The sequence below is a fragment of the Hylobates moloch genome, unplaced genomic scaffold (assembly GCF_009828535.3).
Source record: "Hylobates moloch isolate HMO894 unplaced genomic scaffold, HMol_V3 SCAFFOLD_10, whole genome shotgun sequence".
Lineage (NCBI taxonomy): Eukaryota > Metazoa > Chordata > Mammalia > Primates > Hylobatidae > Hylobates > Hylobates moloch.
Genome location: NW_026652285.1, coordinates 41,269,302 through 41,284,069, shown reverse-complemented (window position 1 = coordinate 41,284,069; position 14,768 = coordinate 41,269,302). Strand labels below are relative to the sequence as shown.

Below are 14,768 nucleotides of genomic sequence, written 5' to 3'. Positions count from 1 at the left end.
TGTGTGTGTGTGTGTGTGTGTGTGTGTGCAGTTCCAAATAACAACTTCTGGACCAAATGGTTTTAATAGTGAATTTTACCAAACATCCAAGGAAGAAATGATACCAATCCTACACAATGTCTTCTAGAAAATAAAAGATGGAATATTTCCCAAATTATTTTATAAGGCCTGCCTCATCCTCATAGCAAGATTAGGCAAATACTATTCAAGAAAAGAAACTTTCAGACCAATATCTCCCATAACATAAATGCAAAAATGTCCCAAAAAGTACATCAAAATATATAAACATAGATAATATATCAGTGAAATTTACCTCAAAAATGCCAGTCACTACACTGCAATACTGTAAAAACCACAGTTTTTATGCTGCATTTTAGTCAATGTAATGTCCTATCAGGAGTCTGAAGAACTAAAATCACACAATACATCAATGCCAAAAATTTTAACAAAATTCAAAATCCATTTATTAATTTAATAAAAGTAATCTATAAAAAGCCTATAACTAACACTATACTCAAGAGAGACTGAATGTGTTCCCTCTAAGATCAGGAAAAAGACAAAGATGCCCACTACCAGTACCTTCACACAAGACTGCACTGGAAGGACCAGCCAGTGCAAAAAGGCAAGAATAAAAACACAAAGACACAGAGTAAATTTACACAGAAAATAATTTAAAATCAAAAAAGTTCCTTGAACTAATAAGCGTTTTTAGCAAGGGCAGAATCTAAGGCCAATATACAAATCTATGCCTATAAACACACAATGAAGAATTGGAATTTTAAATCACAGAAACAATATTTATCACAGCACCAAAACCAAATTAAAAACAAAAATTAAAGCCTTGTTATCTGTGTTCTAAAAACTAACATACATTGATGAAAGAAATCAAAGAAATAGTAAATAAATCAGTAGGGATATTTTGTGTATGGATTGGAAGACTGTACATTGTTAAGATGTCAATTCTCCTAAGCGCTACAGATTCAATGCCACTCCAGTTTAAATGCCAACATGTTTCCTTTGTAAAGATTATGAACCTCATTTAAAAATTTATACAGAAGATGAAAACTGGAGAAGGACTTGACTTCAAAACTTAATAAGCTAGAGTAATCAAGTTAATGTGGTATCGACATAAGGAAAGACGTGTAGATTAATGAAAAGGAATAGAAACTACAAAAATAGACCCACAAATGTACAGCCATCTGTTTTCTGAGAAAGGTGGAAATGCTGTTCAGTGGAGAAGTAACAGTCTTTTCAAAAAGTGCTGCTGGAATAACTGGACTCCCTGTTCCAAAAACATTAAGCTTGACACATAACTCAAACTTTCTATAGAATTTAACACAAAATGGATTATCAACTAAGTGTAAAAACTGAAGCTGTAAAACTTCTAGAAGAAAATAGGATCCCTAAATCTGTTACTTTGAGTTTCAAAGTTTCTACACAGAACAACAAAAGCAGGTTCTGTAAAAGAAAATTAGTAAGCTGGACTTTATCAAAATTAATATTCAGTTTTAGTGAGCCTCCTCCGAAGTCACACTAGTGGGAGTGAGGTGCAGCGTCACTGCCTGCTACGTGGGGATGAAAGTCCAGCTCCCCACTGGTCTGATGCCCTGGGGGTGGAAGAGGAGGCTTCTACTTTTTTTTTTTTTTCCTTCTTTTTGAGACAGTCTCTCTTGTCACCCACGCTGGAATGGAGTGGCGCAATCTCGGCTCACTGCAACCTCTGCCTCCCGGGTTCAAGCGATTCTCCTGCCTCAGCCTCGTGAGTAGCTGGGATTACAGGCACCCACCACCATGCCTGGCTAATTTTTGTACTTTTAGTAGAGACGGGGTTTTGCAACGTTGGTCAGGCTGATCTCGAACTCCTGACCTCAGGTGATCCGCCCACCTCGGCCTCCCAAAATGCTGGGATTACAGGTGTGAGCCACTGTGCCCAGCTGAGGCTTCTACATTAACCCTGGGCATGGGTGAAAGATCAGGAGCCCCACAAGGACTCTGATGCCACTAACCACCTTGTATTTTGTCAGGTGCCAAGACCCCTAGTGCATCTTCATTCTTCTTTCCACCCTTCAGTAGTGTGATCTTGGCTCACCATAACCTCCACCTCCCAGGTTCAAGCAATTCTCGTGCCTCAGCCTCCCAAGCAGCTGGGATTACAGGCACAAGCCATCATGATTGGCTAATTTTTTTGTATTTTTACTAGAGACAGGGTTTGCCATGTTGGCTAGGCTGGTCTCAAACTCCTGGCCTCAAGTGATCTGCCTGCCTCGGCAGCCCAAAGCTCTGAGATTACAAGTGTGAACACTGTGCCTGGCTAGATATTGCATTTTTTAGAAACTGAAGGTTTGTGGCAACCCTGAGTTGGGCAAGTCTGTTGGCGCCATTTTTCCAATAGCAAGTGCTCACTTTGTGTCTGACTCAGCAGCTTTTAGCAAACAAATATTTTAATTAAGGCATGCATACTGTTTTTTAGACATGTTACTGCACATCTAAAAGACTATAGTGTAAACATAACTTTTATAAGCCCTAGGAAACAAACATTGGGTGTAACTTGCTTTATTGTGAAATTTGCTTCATTGTAGTGGTCTGGAACAGAAACTGCAGTATCTCTGAGGCATGCCTTTATATGCAGATATTTAGCTGCACATAGTGGGTAGAGTAGAAAGGAATACATTTACTCCATCCTTCCCCTGGGTAATGCATTCTGTATTTTATTAAATCCTTCCCTAAGAAGAGTCATTAACCTATTCTATATGATCTTCTAGAATATTTCTACTTTTGCTTTGATAATTAGGTCTTAAGTCAACTGAATTCGACTTTTTGTTTTGTTTTGCTCTATATGGATACCTCAAGATCCTTTCCTCATTGTTCTCCAGTGTCATCTGTCTAAGATGTCTATCAAGTGTATGTTTTTTCTTTTTTCTTTCTTTTTTTTTTTTTTGAGACGGGGTCTTGCTCTGTCACCCAGGCTGGCGTGCAGTGGTGCAATCTCGGCTCACTGCAAGCTCTGCCTCCCGGGTTCACGTCATTCTCCTGCCTCAGCCTCCCAAGTAGCTGGGACTACAGGCGCCTGCCACCACGCCTGGCTGATTTTTTTGTATTTTCAGTAGAGATGGGTCTCCATCTCCTGACCTTGTGATCCACCTGCCTTGGCCTCCCAAAGTGCTGGGATTACAGGCATGAGCCGCCACACCTGGCCTCATGTTTTTTCTTGAACTTTCTACTCTGTTTCACTAATTTACGAAATCATCCCACCCCCCAGCTCCATGCTACTTAGCTACACAGCACTTTACATAAAGCCTCAATATCTGGTAGAGCAGCAAATCCTCCTGTATCACTTGTTTTTATGAATGGGATTGTGTTTGGTATAGCGTTACCTCTTTACAAATGTATCCCGACTTTAATTTATTATATAGGTGTTTCCTCTCTTTTATCTTTCATAGCATTAGCTGCAGTTTAATTCATTTTATTTTTCTTGTAAGAAACATTCCATTTCTGTTTTCCATTTTATTAATTTCTAATTTTACTTTTAAATTCTTCTGTTTTCACTATTGTATTTTTGATGCTGTTCTTGCTTAATTTATTAATGAGACTATGAACTTCCTTCTGTCCACTACTTTAGCTATACCTGATGGTTTCTGACTTGCAGTTACAATTATTTCATTACGGAAATCAAATCCAAAATTGCATTACACTTTTTTGTATATTGTTTAAAAGAGATAACTTTAGAATTTTTTCAGGTGATTTTTTCCATTGTATTATGAATTTCTAGATTTACCAAACTAGGTTCAGAGAATACTGTTTGTGTTTATTCTAATTTGTTGGATTTATTGAGGTTTTCTCTTTAGACTAATAGTATACTCTATTTTATCATTATTCCATTAAAACAGGAAAGTTTTGTTTTTTGCATTAGCATACATATACACAAATGTATGGTTCACTTTAATACAAATGTAATTTATACCCTCTCAAGGCATATTTATTTAATGTCCATAGTACCTACTGTTTAATCAGATGAGACATATTATGATGTCCTAATGCTAATGAGTTTTAAGTTCTTAGAACTCCATTATTTTATGTTTTGGAAACATTGATATTATATTATTTGGTGCAGTCATTCAAATCCTTAAAGGTTTTCATTTCCCTGTGCTCTTGAATGAGAGCTTTTCCTACTTTAATGAATTTCTTGCCTGAATTCACATCTGCATGATATAGAACATGAAACCTACATTATTTTATCTTTATTGACTCAACTACTTTACTGATCTTTTTTTTTTTTTTTTTTTTTTTTTTTGAGATGGAGTCTCGCTCTTTCACCCAGGCCAGAGTGCAGTGGCGCTATCTCAGCTCACTGCAAGCTCTGCCTCCCGCGTTCACACCATTCTCCTGCCTCAGCCTCCCGAGTACCTGGGTCTACAGGTGCCCACCACCGCACCCAGCTAATTATTTGTATTTTTAGTAGAGATGGGGTTTCACCGTTTTAGCCAGGATGGTCTCGATCTCCTGACCTCGTGATCCGTCCACCTTGGCCTCCCAAAGTGCTGGGATTACAGGCGTGAGCCACCACGCCCTGTCCAACTTTACTGATCTTTTATAATGATCTATGTTACTTATTTGGGGATATCCTTTTTTGACAATCAATATGATCCAATAATTAACATTTAGTGACTCAGCAACATCCTTGATCTAAATTATGTCAATCTTTATGTGATGCTATTTGTTGGTATGGCTTCAAACAAAAACCTTAATTGTGCTTCACTTCTAATAAGATGATTTTACTTTTTTATTCTAAAAATGACACTGAAAACTATAACATTTTAAGATTTCTGGAACCATTTATTTGTACAAAGGCTAATAGGCATAGAAAAAGATGCCTGATATCATTAGTGACCAGGGAATTAGTGACGAGGGAAGACTTATTTGTGTCCTTCCCAAATTCGTATCTTGAAGCCCTAACCCTCAGTGTAACCGTATTTGCAGACAAGGCCTTCAAGGAGGCAAAAAGGGTAAAAATGAGGTCACAGGGAAGGACCCTAATCCAGTAGTACCAATATCTTTATAAGAAGAGGAAGAAGCACCAGAGTATTCTCTCTCTCCCACTGCATGTGCACAGAGGAAAGGCCACATGAACACACAGCAAGAAAATGGATGTCTTCAAGCCAGGAAGAGACGCTTCACCAGAAAACAACTTATTAGTACTTTCATCTTGGGCTCCCAGCCTCCAGAATCATGAGAATTTCTGTTGTTTAAGCTACCCAGCCTATGGTATTTTATTATGATAGCCGTAGCTGACTAATACAGGAATGTACATCAAAACCACAGTGAGATATCACTTCACATCCACCGGGGTGACTGGAATCAAAAAGTCAAATAATAGCAAGTATTGGTGAGGATGTGGAGAAATCAGAACCCCCATATGCTGTTGTTAGAAACGGAAAAATGCTGCATTTAGAAAAACAGTCTGGTGGTTCCTCAGACAGATAAAGACACAGATACCATATGATCCAGCAGTTTCACTCCTAGGAATATACACAAGAGAAATAAAAACAATTGTCCATGCAGAAACCTGTAAATAAATGTTTATATTAGCATTATTTGTAGGTGGACTCCCAAATATCTACCAACTGATAAATGGACAAACAGGGGGTATATCCATACAATGGGACATTATTTGGCCATAAAAAGAATGAAACATGTATTTTATATCAGTCGTAAACATCATGCTAGGCAAAATAAACCAATCACAAAAGACCACATATTATATATGATTCAATTTATATAAAATGTCCAAAATAGGCATATCTATAGAGACAGAAGTAGACTGTGGTTATCTAGGGCTGCAGAGGGCAGGGGGGATGGGAGAGTGATAACTAAAGGGTACAGGTCTCTTTGAGGTGATGAAAATTAACTGTGGTGATGTCTGCATATACAGTCATCCCCTGGTATCCATGGGGAGTTGGTTCCAGGATTCTCTTAAATACCAAAATCCACAAATGCCCAAGTCTTTGATGCAAAATGGCATAGTATTTGCATATAACCTATGCACATCCTTTTGTACACTTTAAATCATCACCATATTAATTATGCTACCTAATACAATATAAATGCCATGTACATAGTTGTTACATTGTATCGTTCAGGGAATAGTGACAGGAAAAAAATGTCTATACATGTTGAATGAAAGTGCAATATTTCATCCCTGAATAGTTTTGATCTGTGGTTGCTTGAAGTCACTGATCTGTACACTTTAAAGGAGTGAATTGCAGGCATGTGAATTATATCTCAATAAAGCTGTTTCAAAAAAACTTTCAAAGGTGCTCTCCCTCTAAAGTCTACATACCCCCGGGGGCTCCTTCTGTTAACGCCCACTCACCTGGGTACCTCTGGTTCAGGAATTCATCATCTAAGGACCATGGCTCTGCTCCTTGCTCCAACTTGTAGATCACCTGGGTTTAGTAATGCAATATCCTGTAAAGAAAATAATTGAGGGTATACATGGACCAGATTCACAGGCTTTTGGGTTTCCAAAGGTAAAAAAAGATATGAGAGCAAAGCATTAACTGAGGCTGCTCATTTGAAATTTTTAATGGGAAAGTAATGACATGTTGCTTTTGTTTCTGTAAAGGTTTCAACTACTTCAGACCTTTTAATCCAAAGCCCTTTAATCTCTATAAAGGGTCCATGTGTTTTGATACTTTTTAAAAAGGGACATATATTCTCGAGAAAGCCCCATGGTAAGCTGTGCTCACCCACTGAGACGAGGTGGCTGTAGTTCTCCAGCATCACCTCTCTGTACAGGGTCCTCTCGACAGGGCCCAGGTGCTGCCACTCCTCCTGGGTGAATTCCACAGTCACGTCCTGGAATGACACTGATGCCTGTAACATTTATCACAACAAATTTAACAACGGTTTGTTCAAGGGTTCAGAATTGGGTGACACAGAAAATATCTTTGAGAGCTACTACTAAAATGAATGTTTATAAAGGCCTATTTTAGACCCAAAATTGTCTTAACATATGTAACTTAATTAAAACATTTTTTAACTTGCCATAATTTCTCTATATATTTATGAATTCTAGGTTTTTGTAAGACAAAAAAATTCAGTGTAAAACAACTTCCTTCCAACCACCTCCTTCCTCCTTCCACATCTCTGCAAATTATCTGGGGTAGTCTCTAGGACATTCACACCCTCCCTGGACATCATCACTGTAAATTCTGGCAGCTAAGGAAGAGATACATGTGAAGTCTGGAGATACCCTCACCAAACTTATGCATAAATAAATGTATAGAAATATATAAGGGTAGAGCAGGTGAACAGCAGAGAACAGCTACAATAGTTGTAACCGAAGAGACTGGCATAAAAGAACACTTCCTACACTGAGGTCACAGCAATGGATGTAAGAATAGGGATATAAATCACGGAAGAGAAGCAACACCCATTTAATACAATACTTTCCTGTGCAGCTACTCATCTAGCTGTATGAGAAGCTACTTTTAAAAAAATTTTGTTTTTAATTGACAGAAAGACAAATATTATATCTCACTTATATGTGGAATCTAAAAAGTTCAAACTCATAGATGTAGAGAGTACAATGGTGTTACCAGAAGCTAGGGGTGAGGGGTGAGGGGTGAGGAATGGGGAAACATTGGTCCAAGGGTACAGAGTTTCAGTTACATAAGAGGAATAGTTTTTGAGCTATTGCACAGGATGATGACTAGAGTGAAAAATAATGTAACGTATATTTCAAAATAAGCAGCTGCTTGGTGGTGCCAAAACTGGTATTTGGGAAAGAAGAAAACATGTGTTAGAAGATTCAGTGAGAGTTCTGTTCATGTTGATACGTAGCTAGAACTGTTCCTTCAACCAGGACACACATGATTTTAGAGCACAGAAGGTAAGATGGAGATGAAGATAAGCATTTAGGAGTCACTAGTAATTTAGGTGGTGAGTAAAGTTAGCAAAGACAGACAGCTCCTTGAGCACATAGGGATTGAAGAAAGAAAAGAACCAAAAACAACACCTGAGGAACCATGAAGCAGAAAAAGTATAGGCCACAGAGCCAGAGATGTTTTCCAAAAAATAACAACAGAATCAGGAGGGGGCAGAGTCTTAGAAATTGAGAAAAGAGAAAGTTTCCACAACAAGAAGACTTCAAATTCAAATTAGCAAGTGATGGCAGTGAAGATACTGAAGATCCAAGAAAATTCCTTCTTCCATAAAAGCAATGAGAAACCGGCAAAAACTGCAGAATCAACTTTTTCAGAACTCTAGAAGCTACCAAAGGCTTACAGCAATCTGTGGAACATTGGTATGAGAAAAAGAGCTGCATCACAGTAAGAACAATGATCTTGTGTCATTTCAACCTGCCCTATTTCCATCCCTCTCACTCCCACACGGCATTAGCTTTGAAAACGTCTGAAACAACAGGAGAATCCAGCAGCCTGGTATCCACTGGATGAGGCAGACTGGGTCACAGGTTGGCCAAAGGCTCATTCCCAGAAAACCCTCACTATCTGACCTAATCTGTGGTTCCCTAGAAGAGCTGACTTGCAAGGCTGATTGTCTGAATTAAGTCAGAGTTCCCCAGTGTGAAAAGCCTTATTCTTGAAGGCATTTGCCAAAAGCATTCAAAGGCAATTGTTTAACTTAGCAGCTACCTGAGGCGGTGTACAACACCTGACATAAGTAACAGCCTAATTGAAAAGCTTTTTAGAAAGGAAAAACTGGAGAATGGGATGTTCCTAAAGCTTTTGAAAAGCTCCTATAGATTCTAGAGACTCTAGGTCATCTACATGCATAGAGCTGAGCATATGCCCAGGGCTGTGATTATGCTCTGGAAGATGTGAGAAGGCCCTAAGCTATCACCCTGGGTGACCCTAGGGTTTGGGGTGAACTGGAAGTGAAGGAAGTGAAGGTTAACATGGGGTTATAAATTGCCTGGATGTCTGTTGAAGGAATGCCCCAGCACTCATGAGGCTCTTTGGCAAAGACTGAGAGCCTTACTTAAGGTTTCAGGCGTTTAAGAAAATTTCTGCAGACTTCTGCGGCCACACGTGACAATACACACAGGCTCTACTGAATCAATTAAAAAGTCACTAGACAAATTTCAACAACAACCCCTGCAAATCGAGAAAGTTTTCTAGAGTTGCCACCTTATTTTATTTAAAATGTATAGTTTTCAACCAAAAAAATGCAAAACAAGAAAAGAAACAACCAAGTAAGACCCATATGCAGGAAAGAAGTACAATCAACAGAAACTGCTCATGAGGAAGCAGGCATTGGACGTAAACAGATGATGACTTTAAATCAACGATGTTACATATGGTCAAAGACTTAGAGGAAATGATATGTAAGGACTAAAGGAAAGTATTAGAATAGTATCTCACCAGATAAAGGATATAAATAGACAGAAACTATAAAAAGGGACCAAATAGAAACTCTAAAGTTGAAAAGTACAAAACTAAAACAAACATTTTACCAAAGACACCTGTTCAACAGCAGGTCTGAACGGGTAGAAGAATGAAGCAATTGGACAACATGCCCACTGAGGTTACGCAGTGAGAAACAGAAGGAAAATCACAAGAAACGAACTGTTGGACAGCACCAAGCTTATCAACATATGCCAAATAGACTAACAGAACAGAGACAGAAAGGGTCTAAAACAATATCAGAAGTAGCAATGGCCAAAAAACCCCACGAATCTGATATAAATGATAAATCTACATGCCCAAAATGCTTCACAAACTTTAAGTAGGATAAACTTGGAGAAAGAAATCCATACTGGCTGGGCACAGTGGCTCACGCCTGTAATCCCAGCACTTTAGGAGGCGGGCAGATTACTTGAGGCCAAGAGTTCGAGACCAGCCTGGCCAACATGGTAAAACCCCATCTCTACTAAAAATACAAAAATTAGCCAGACATGGTGGTGAATGTCTGTAATCCCAGCTACTCAGGAGGCTGAGGCACAAGGATTGCTTGAACCCGGAAGGTGGAGGTTACAGTGAGCCGAGATCATGCCACTGCACTCCAGCCTGGGTGACAGAGCGAGAGATTGTCTCAAAAAGAAAAAAAAAAAAGAAAGAAAAGAAAAGAAAAAGAGAACAGAAAAAAGAAGAAAAGAGAAATCCACACCTGGACATGAGAATCAGAGTGTTAAAAAGACAAAGAGACAATTGGAAAGCTGCAACAGAGAAACAAGTCATCATATTACAGGCTGATTTCTAATGAGAAACTATGGAGGACAGAGGGCAATGGGATGACATATTCAAAGTGCTGAAACAAAGACTGTCAACCAATAACCTCTATATCCAGGAAAAACAGAGAAACTGTAATTTTCCCAGGTAACAAAACCTGAGAGAATTCATCATAGGGAAGACTGCCTATAAGAAATAACAGAGGGAGCGTGCTGTTCAGCAAAACTATGGAGACGGCAGTAGGTTAGTGGTTGTTTGGGGCTCAGAGGGAATCAAGTGGTAATTACGGTGTACACAGCTTCTTTCTAAGGCAATAAAAATGTTCTAAGATTGACTGCGGTGATATTAGCACATTATCTGAGAATATACTAAAAAAAATCACTGAATTCTACACTTTAAATGGGTACATGGTAAGATACACGAATTGAATCTCAAAAAAGCGGTTTTAAAAAAAGAAAAAAACAAGGGAAGACAAAATCATTTGGAGACAGAGAAGACTGAAGAGCCAAAGACAGAAACTGAGGCTGAGCCGAGTGAAAGGACAAGGAAGGCGGCTCCATGAAGACATCAGCGGGGGAAGGATCGGTGAGGGGCAAGTATCACTAACAGAAATGTTCCAGGACAGAGTGAGACATTGAGGCAAGTGCTGCGGAAAAGCCAAGCAAGTTAAGGAAGAGACCACATCCACTGGATTTAATGATACTCTGGGTAGGGACACTGGAGGTCCCAGGCAAGTGGCAAGAAAAAATCAAGGCATCCCATGAAGAGTTGACCTTAAATGCTAAGTGTGGAAATACCTGAAAGAGAACAGAATTTTGGACCATCTGCTGAGCAACCTGAGTATCATGGGTCCTCAAAATATTTATGGAGAGTGATTTTAAAGACATTCAGTTGATTCATCAGAAAAATGTTAAATTCAACCCTTGCACTGGAGTACTTGAAAAATAGTACTGAATGTGTTCAATTTAGCATTACAATTTCTAATTCTATTGAAGAAGTAATATTCTGTTATTTGGCAATTTATTAACTAAGTCACCTACTTGAAGAACAATAAATACATTTTGTTATCTTTATGTTTATATTCCATGATAAATCAGTTTGCTTTATCTTGCTCATCAATGTCAACCTTTAAGTATTATCTGTCTGACACTCCACCATGGCTGTCAATAACCTCAGAAATAAATCTGAAGCTTAATTTGGTAAATTTGTATATCGGAGGATCTGCATCTATCCACATGCCACTTTGCTCTGCTATTCATCTGCATTTCTACATCTTCTATGAATGTGTCTGATCCATTTCTATTTCTACTTTTCCATGTTAATGTACAGACACATAAACCCTTACAAAACCTATCGTAAAATAAACTGGTTTTTAAAAACCGAACTCACCTGAGACATGTTCATTTTCTGCTGCTCCTGGAAGAGTGTAGAGAACTGTAGAGGTTCAGCTGGGGAGGAGGAAAGAGCAATGGGGTCATGAGAGACCTGGTCTGCCTCACAGTTCTTACAGAGATGGTCCCTGACATGAGATGGTTCGACTTGATGATGGTTTTACTGTGACATAACCCCACTGTAATCAAGGAGCATGTAATCATATTCATGTGCCTAAAAAAAAATATCATCGCACTCAGCTGGAGAAAAGGATTCCCAATGCAGAATGTCCCTTTGACTCTAGAAAAGGGACAGGAAGGACCACTCGAAGATAGCCACACCTGAATATGTGCATCTCTGATAGATTATATGCGCTTAAACTTACATTTTCACTGAGTAAATACTGTTTTTATTGATTTACTAATAATTATGTTGATTTATTAACAATTATGTTCCCTTTTAACTAAGAAAAAAGTAAAAATAAAACAAAAGATTAAGCAAATTCAGGTACACAGAGATGAAGCTATTTACCTTCATTAAAGCTAATGTCAAAGAACTACTCAGCCGGGCGTGGTGGATCACGCCTGTAATCCCAGCAATTTGGGAGGCCGAGCGGGGTGAACTGCTGGAGGCCAAGAGTTCCAGACAAGCCTGGTCAACATGGCGAAATCCTGTCTCTACTAAAAATAGAAAAAAATAAAAAATAAATAAATTTAAAAATAATTTTTTTAAAAAAAGAACTACTCAGGCTGACTTATTAATCAAGTTCTTACTGTCTTTACACCCAGAATTAGCGCTTCCATGGAAAAAATAAAGATGGGATGTTTTATGCAAGGAATTTCAGGCCCAATATTTTTGGGCTTCCAATATAGGAAATTCTTCCTCTACTACCAGGAAGAGGGAACACTAGTATCACTCTAAATGCCACATGTGGTGATAAACACGGTGTGAGAGGGACTCAGAATGTGGAAGAAGTGAAGGCAGAAAGGCAAATAGGCTGCTGTTTGGGATCTGGACAGCTGATTATGTCTTCCCTGGATATCATGACCTAACCAGGCCTCCAGTAAAGTGTCTTTTTCCACTCAGCGTGACAGTCACTCATCCCTCTCAACCCCAGGGAATTGCCTTCTGCAAGTTAGTCCACAGCAAAGTCACACGGTCTGTGATGGCTTCTGGATGTGGCGACATCACTAAATCTGATGCATATATTATATAGGGAATCAAGAACTGCCTCTGGGGAAGCAATCAGGACCTGCTCCTTTCTAGAATCTTCTGCCTCTGCTCTGATGCCCTAAAAGAGGTCTCCATCATATGGGCTGTTCTTCTATGGCAGTAGTCCCTAGGACTCCCTCTTTACTGCCTCATAGGAGCTGCTTTGCTCCAGAGGGGCTGGGACTTAGGTCTGAGAAACAAACTCAGTTGAAACCTTCACCTAATACCCTAAACCTGACTCTTGAGATTCACTAGAAATGTGCGATCCAGCACTGCAGCCATCAGCCACATGGAACCATTGAACACCTGAAGTTTGGCCAGTGCCACAAGTCGAATATTTAGGATGCAATGAGTTAAGTAAACTAAAGCAGTAAAACTGACTTTGCATGCCTCTTCTCTTGCTGTAGCTACTGAAAAATTCTAGACTCTTTTTTTTTCTTTATTGAGACAGAGTCTCGCTCTGTCACCCAGGCTGGAGCACAGCAGCGCAATCTCAGGTCACTGCAGCCTCCGCCTTGGGTTCAAGCGATTCTCGTGCCTCAGCCTCCCAAGTAGTTGGGATTACACGAGTGCACCACCATGCCCGGCTAATTTTTGTATTTTTGTAGAGATGGGCTTTTGCCATGATGGCCAGGCTGGTCTCGAACTCCTGGCCTCAAGTGATCCACTGGCCTAGGCCTCCCAAAGTGCTGGGATTACAGGAGTGAGCCACTGCGCCTGGCCAAAAATTCTGATTTATATTTGTGTTTTGCCTTATTTTTCTGTTGGACAGCACAGCACTAGAATATCAATCTGTGCCTCTGAGGAGACAGCGGGAGCAGTACAAGAGGATTCAGGAGCCTCAGCCTGAATCAGGTTCTGTAGAGACCTGATAAATCGCAGAATGTAATTACCACTTGGTGAGATTCTGTCCACATTTACTTCACAATCATCTACACAGATCTGGTGACAGGCCACTCTGCATAAGCGCTCTGAAGGCTTTAGGCAGGTACTGGCAAATCTGGGTTTCAGGCAGACAGCATATTAGAAAGAGCAGGACAGGGAGTCACATCTCTCAGCATTTGCATCTCACCTCTCTCACCTACTAGTGTGTGCCCTGGGGTACCCATCCCCATGAACTTTCGTCCATTTTTTTAAAATGGCACGTTTATACCAAGGAGGGTCGTTGTGAGGGTTAGGTGAAATACCAAACGATGAGAATAAGTGTCTCATAATTGTGAGAGCAGCTTACACTTCACACAGTGACTATTACAGACACCTGACAAAATGCTTTACAGGTGACAACTTATTTAATTCTCAGAATAGGAACACGAGTTACTAGTAACCTCCTCCTGTTCGCCGTCAACCTTATCCGTGAACATTCCTCTTCCCGCGCCCGCAACCCCGCAGGGCCCGGCAGCCCCTACACCTGCGGACAGGACTCGGCCCGGGCCGGCGGACGGGGCCGGGGAGGAGAGGAGAGGGCCATCCTGGGGACTCCTGAGACTGCCTGCTACTGTCCCCCGCACACAAGCCCGCCCGTCCCCAGGTTTCTGGGCCGCGCGGAGCCCTGTCATCGACGCTCTCACCCCAGGTGCGCAGCCTCGGCTCCCGCGCAGATCTAAAGACTCGGACACCGTGTCCCTTTCCGGCCGGGGAGTGCGGACGGCAGGAGGTGTGGCTGCGTTTACACATGCGCAGAGCGAGCGCCGAAGCCCCATTCCCAAAGTGCTGCGCGGTAGGCGCGTTAACACTGAAAACTACAATTCCCGTGAGCCCATGCGTCCGAAGGAAGTATTATAATTTTTTCTGCTGCTTTGACCGGCTGGGAGGCACCTTCGGAGCCCAGGGTTTTCCCAAATTCCCGGAGGTTGTCAGCATGACCACAAACTGCGAAGCGTGGTTCTCGATGCGATCCTGGTTGGAGAAAAAAGCACCTGAAACAGACATTAACAATTGGGGAAACAGGACTATCGACAGGACATTAGAAATATTAAAGAAAATTACCGTTACTTT

The 14,768-nt window shown here is 40.5% G+C and overlaps 1 protein-coding gene across 1 annotated transcript in view; it reads right to left on the bottom strand.

Moving 5' to 3' along the window:
- The window catches only part of LOC116475128 (zinc finger protein 658-like), a 19,001-nt gene extending 4,599 nt beyond the window's left edge, over nucleotides 1-14,402 (bottom strand). The window contains 5 exon segments of the mRNA XM_032164226.2: nucleotides 6,371-6,445; nucleotides 6,448-6,465; nucleotides 6,747-6,873; nucleotides 11,580-11,606; nucleotides 14,342-14,402. Coding sequence (XP_032020117.1) covers nucleotides 6,371-6,445; nucleotides 6,448-6,465; nucleotides 6,747-6,873; nucleotides 11,580-11,594 — 235 coding nt within the window. The 5' untranslated portion in view covers nucleotides 11,595-11,606; nucleotides 14,342-14,402.
- Nucleotides 14,403-14,768: the final 366 nt, after the last annotated feature.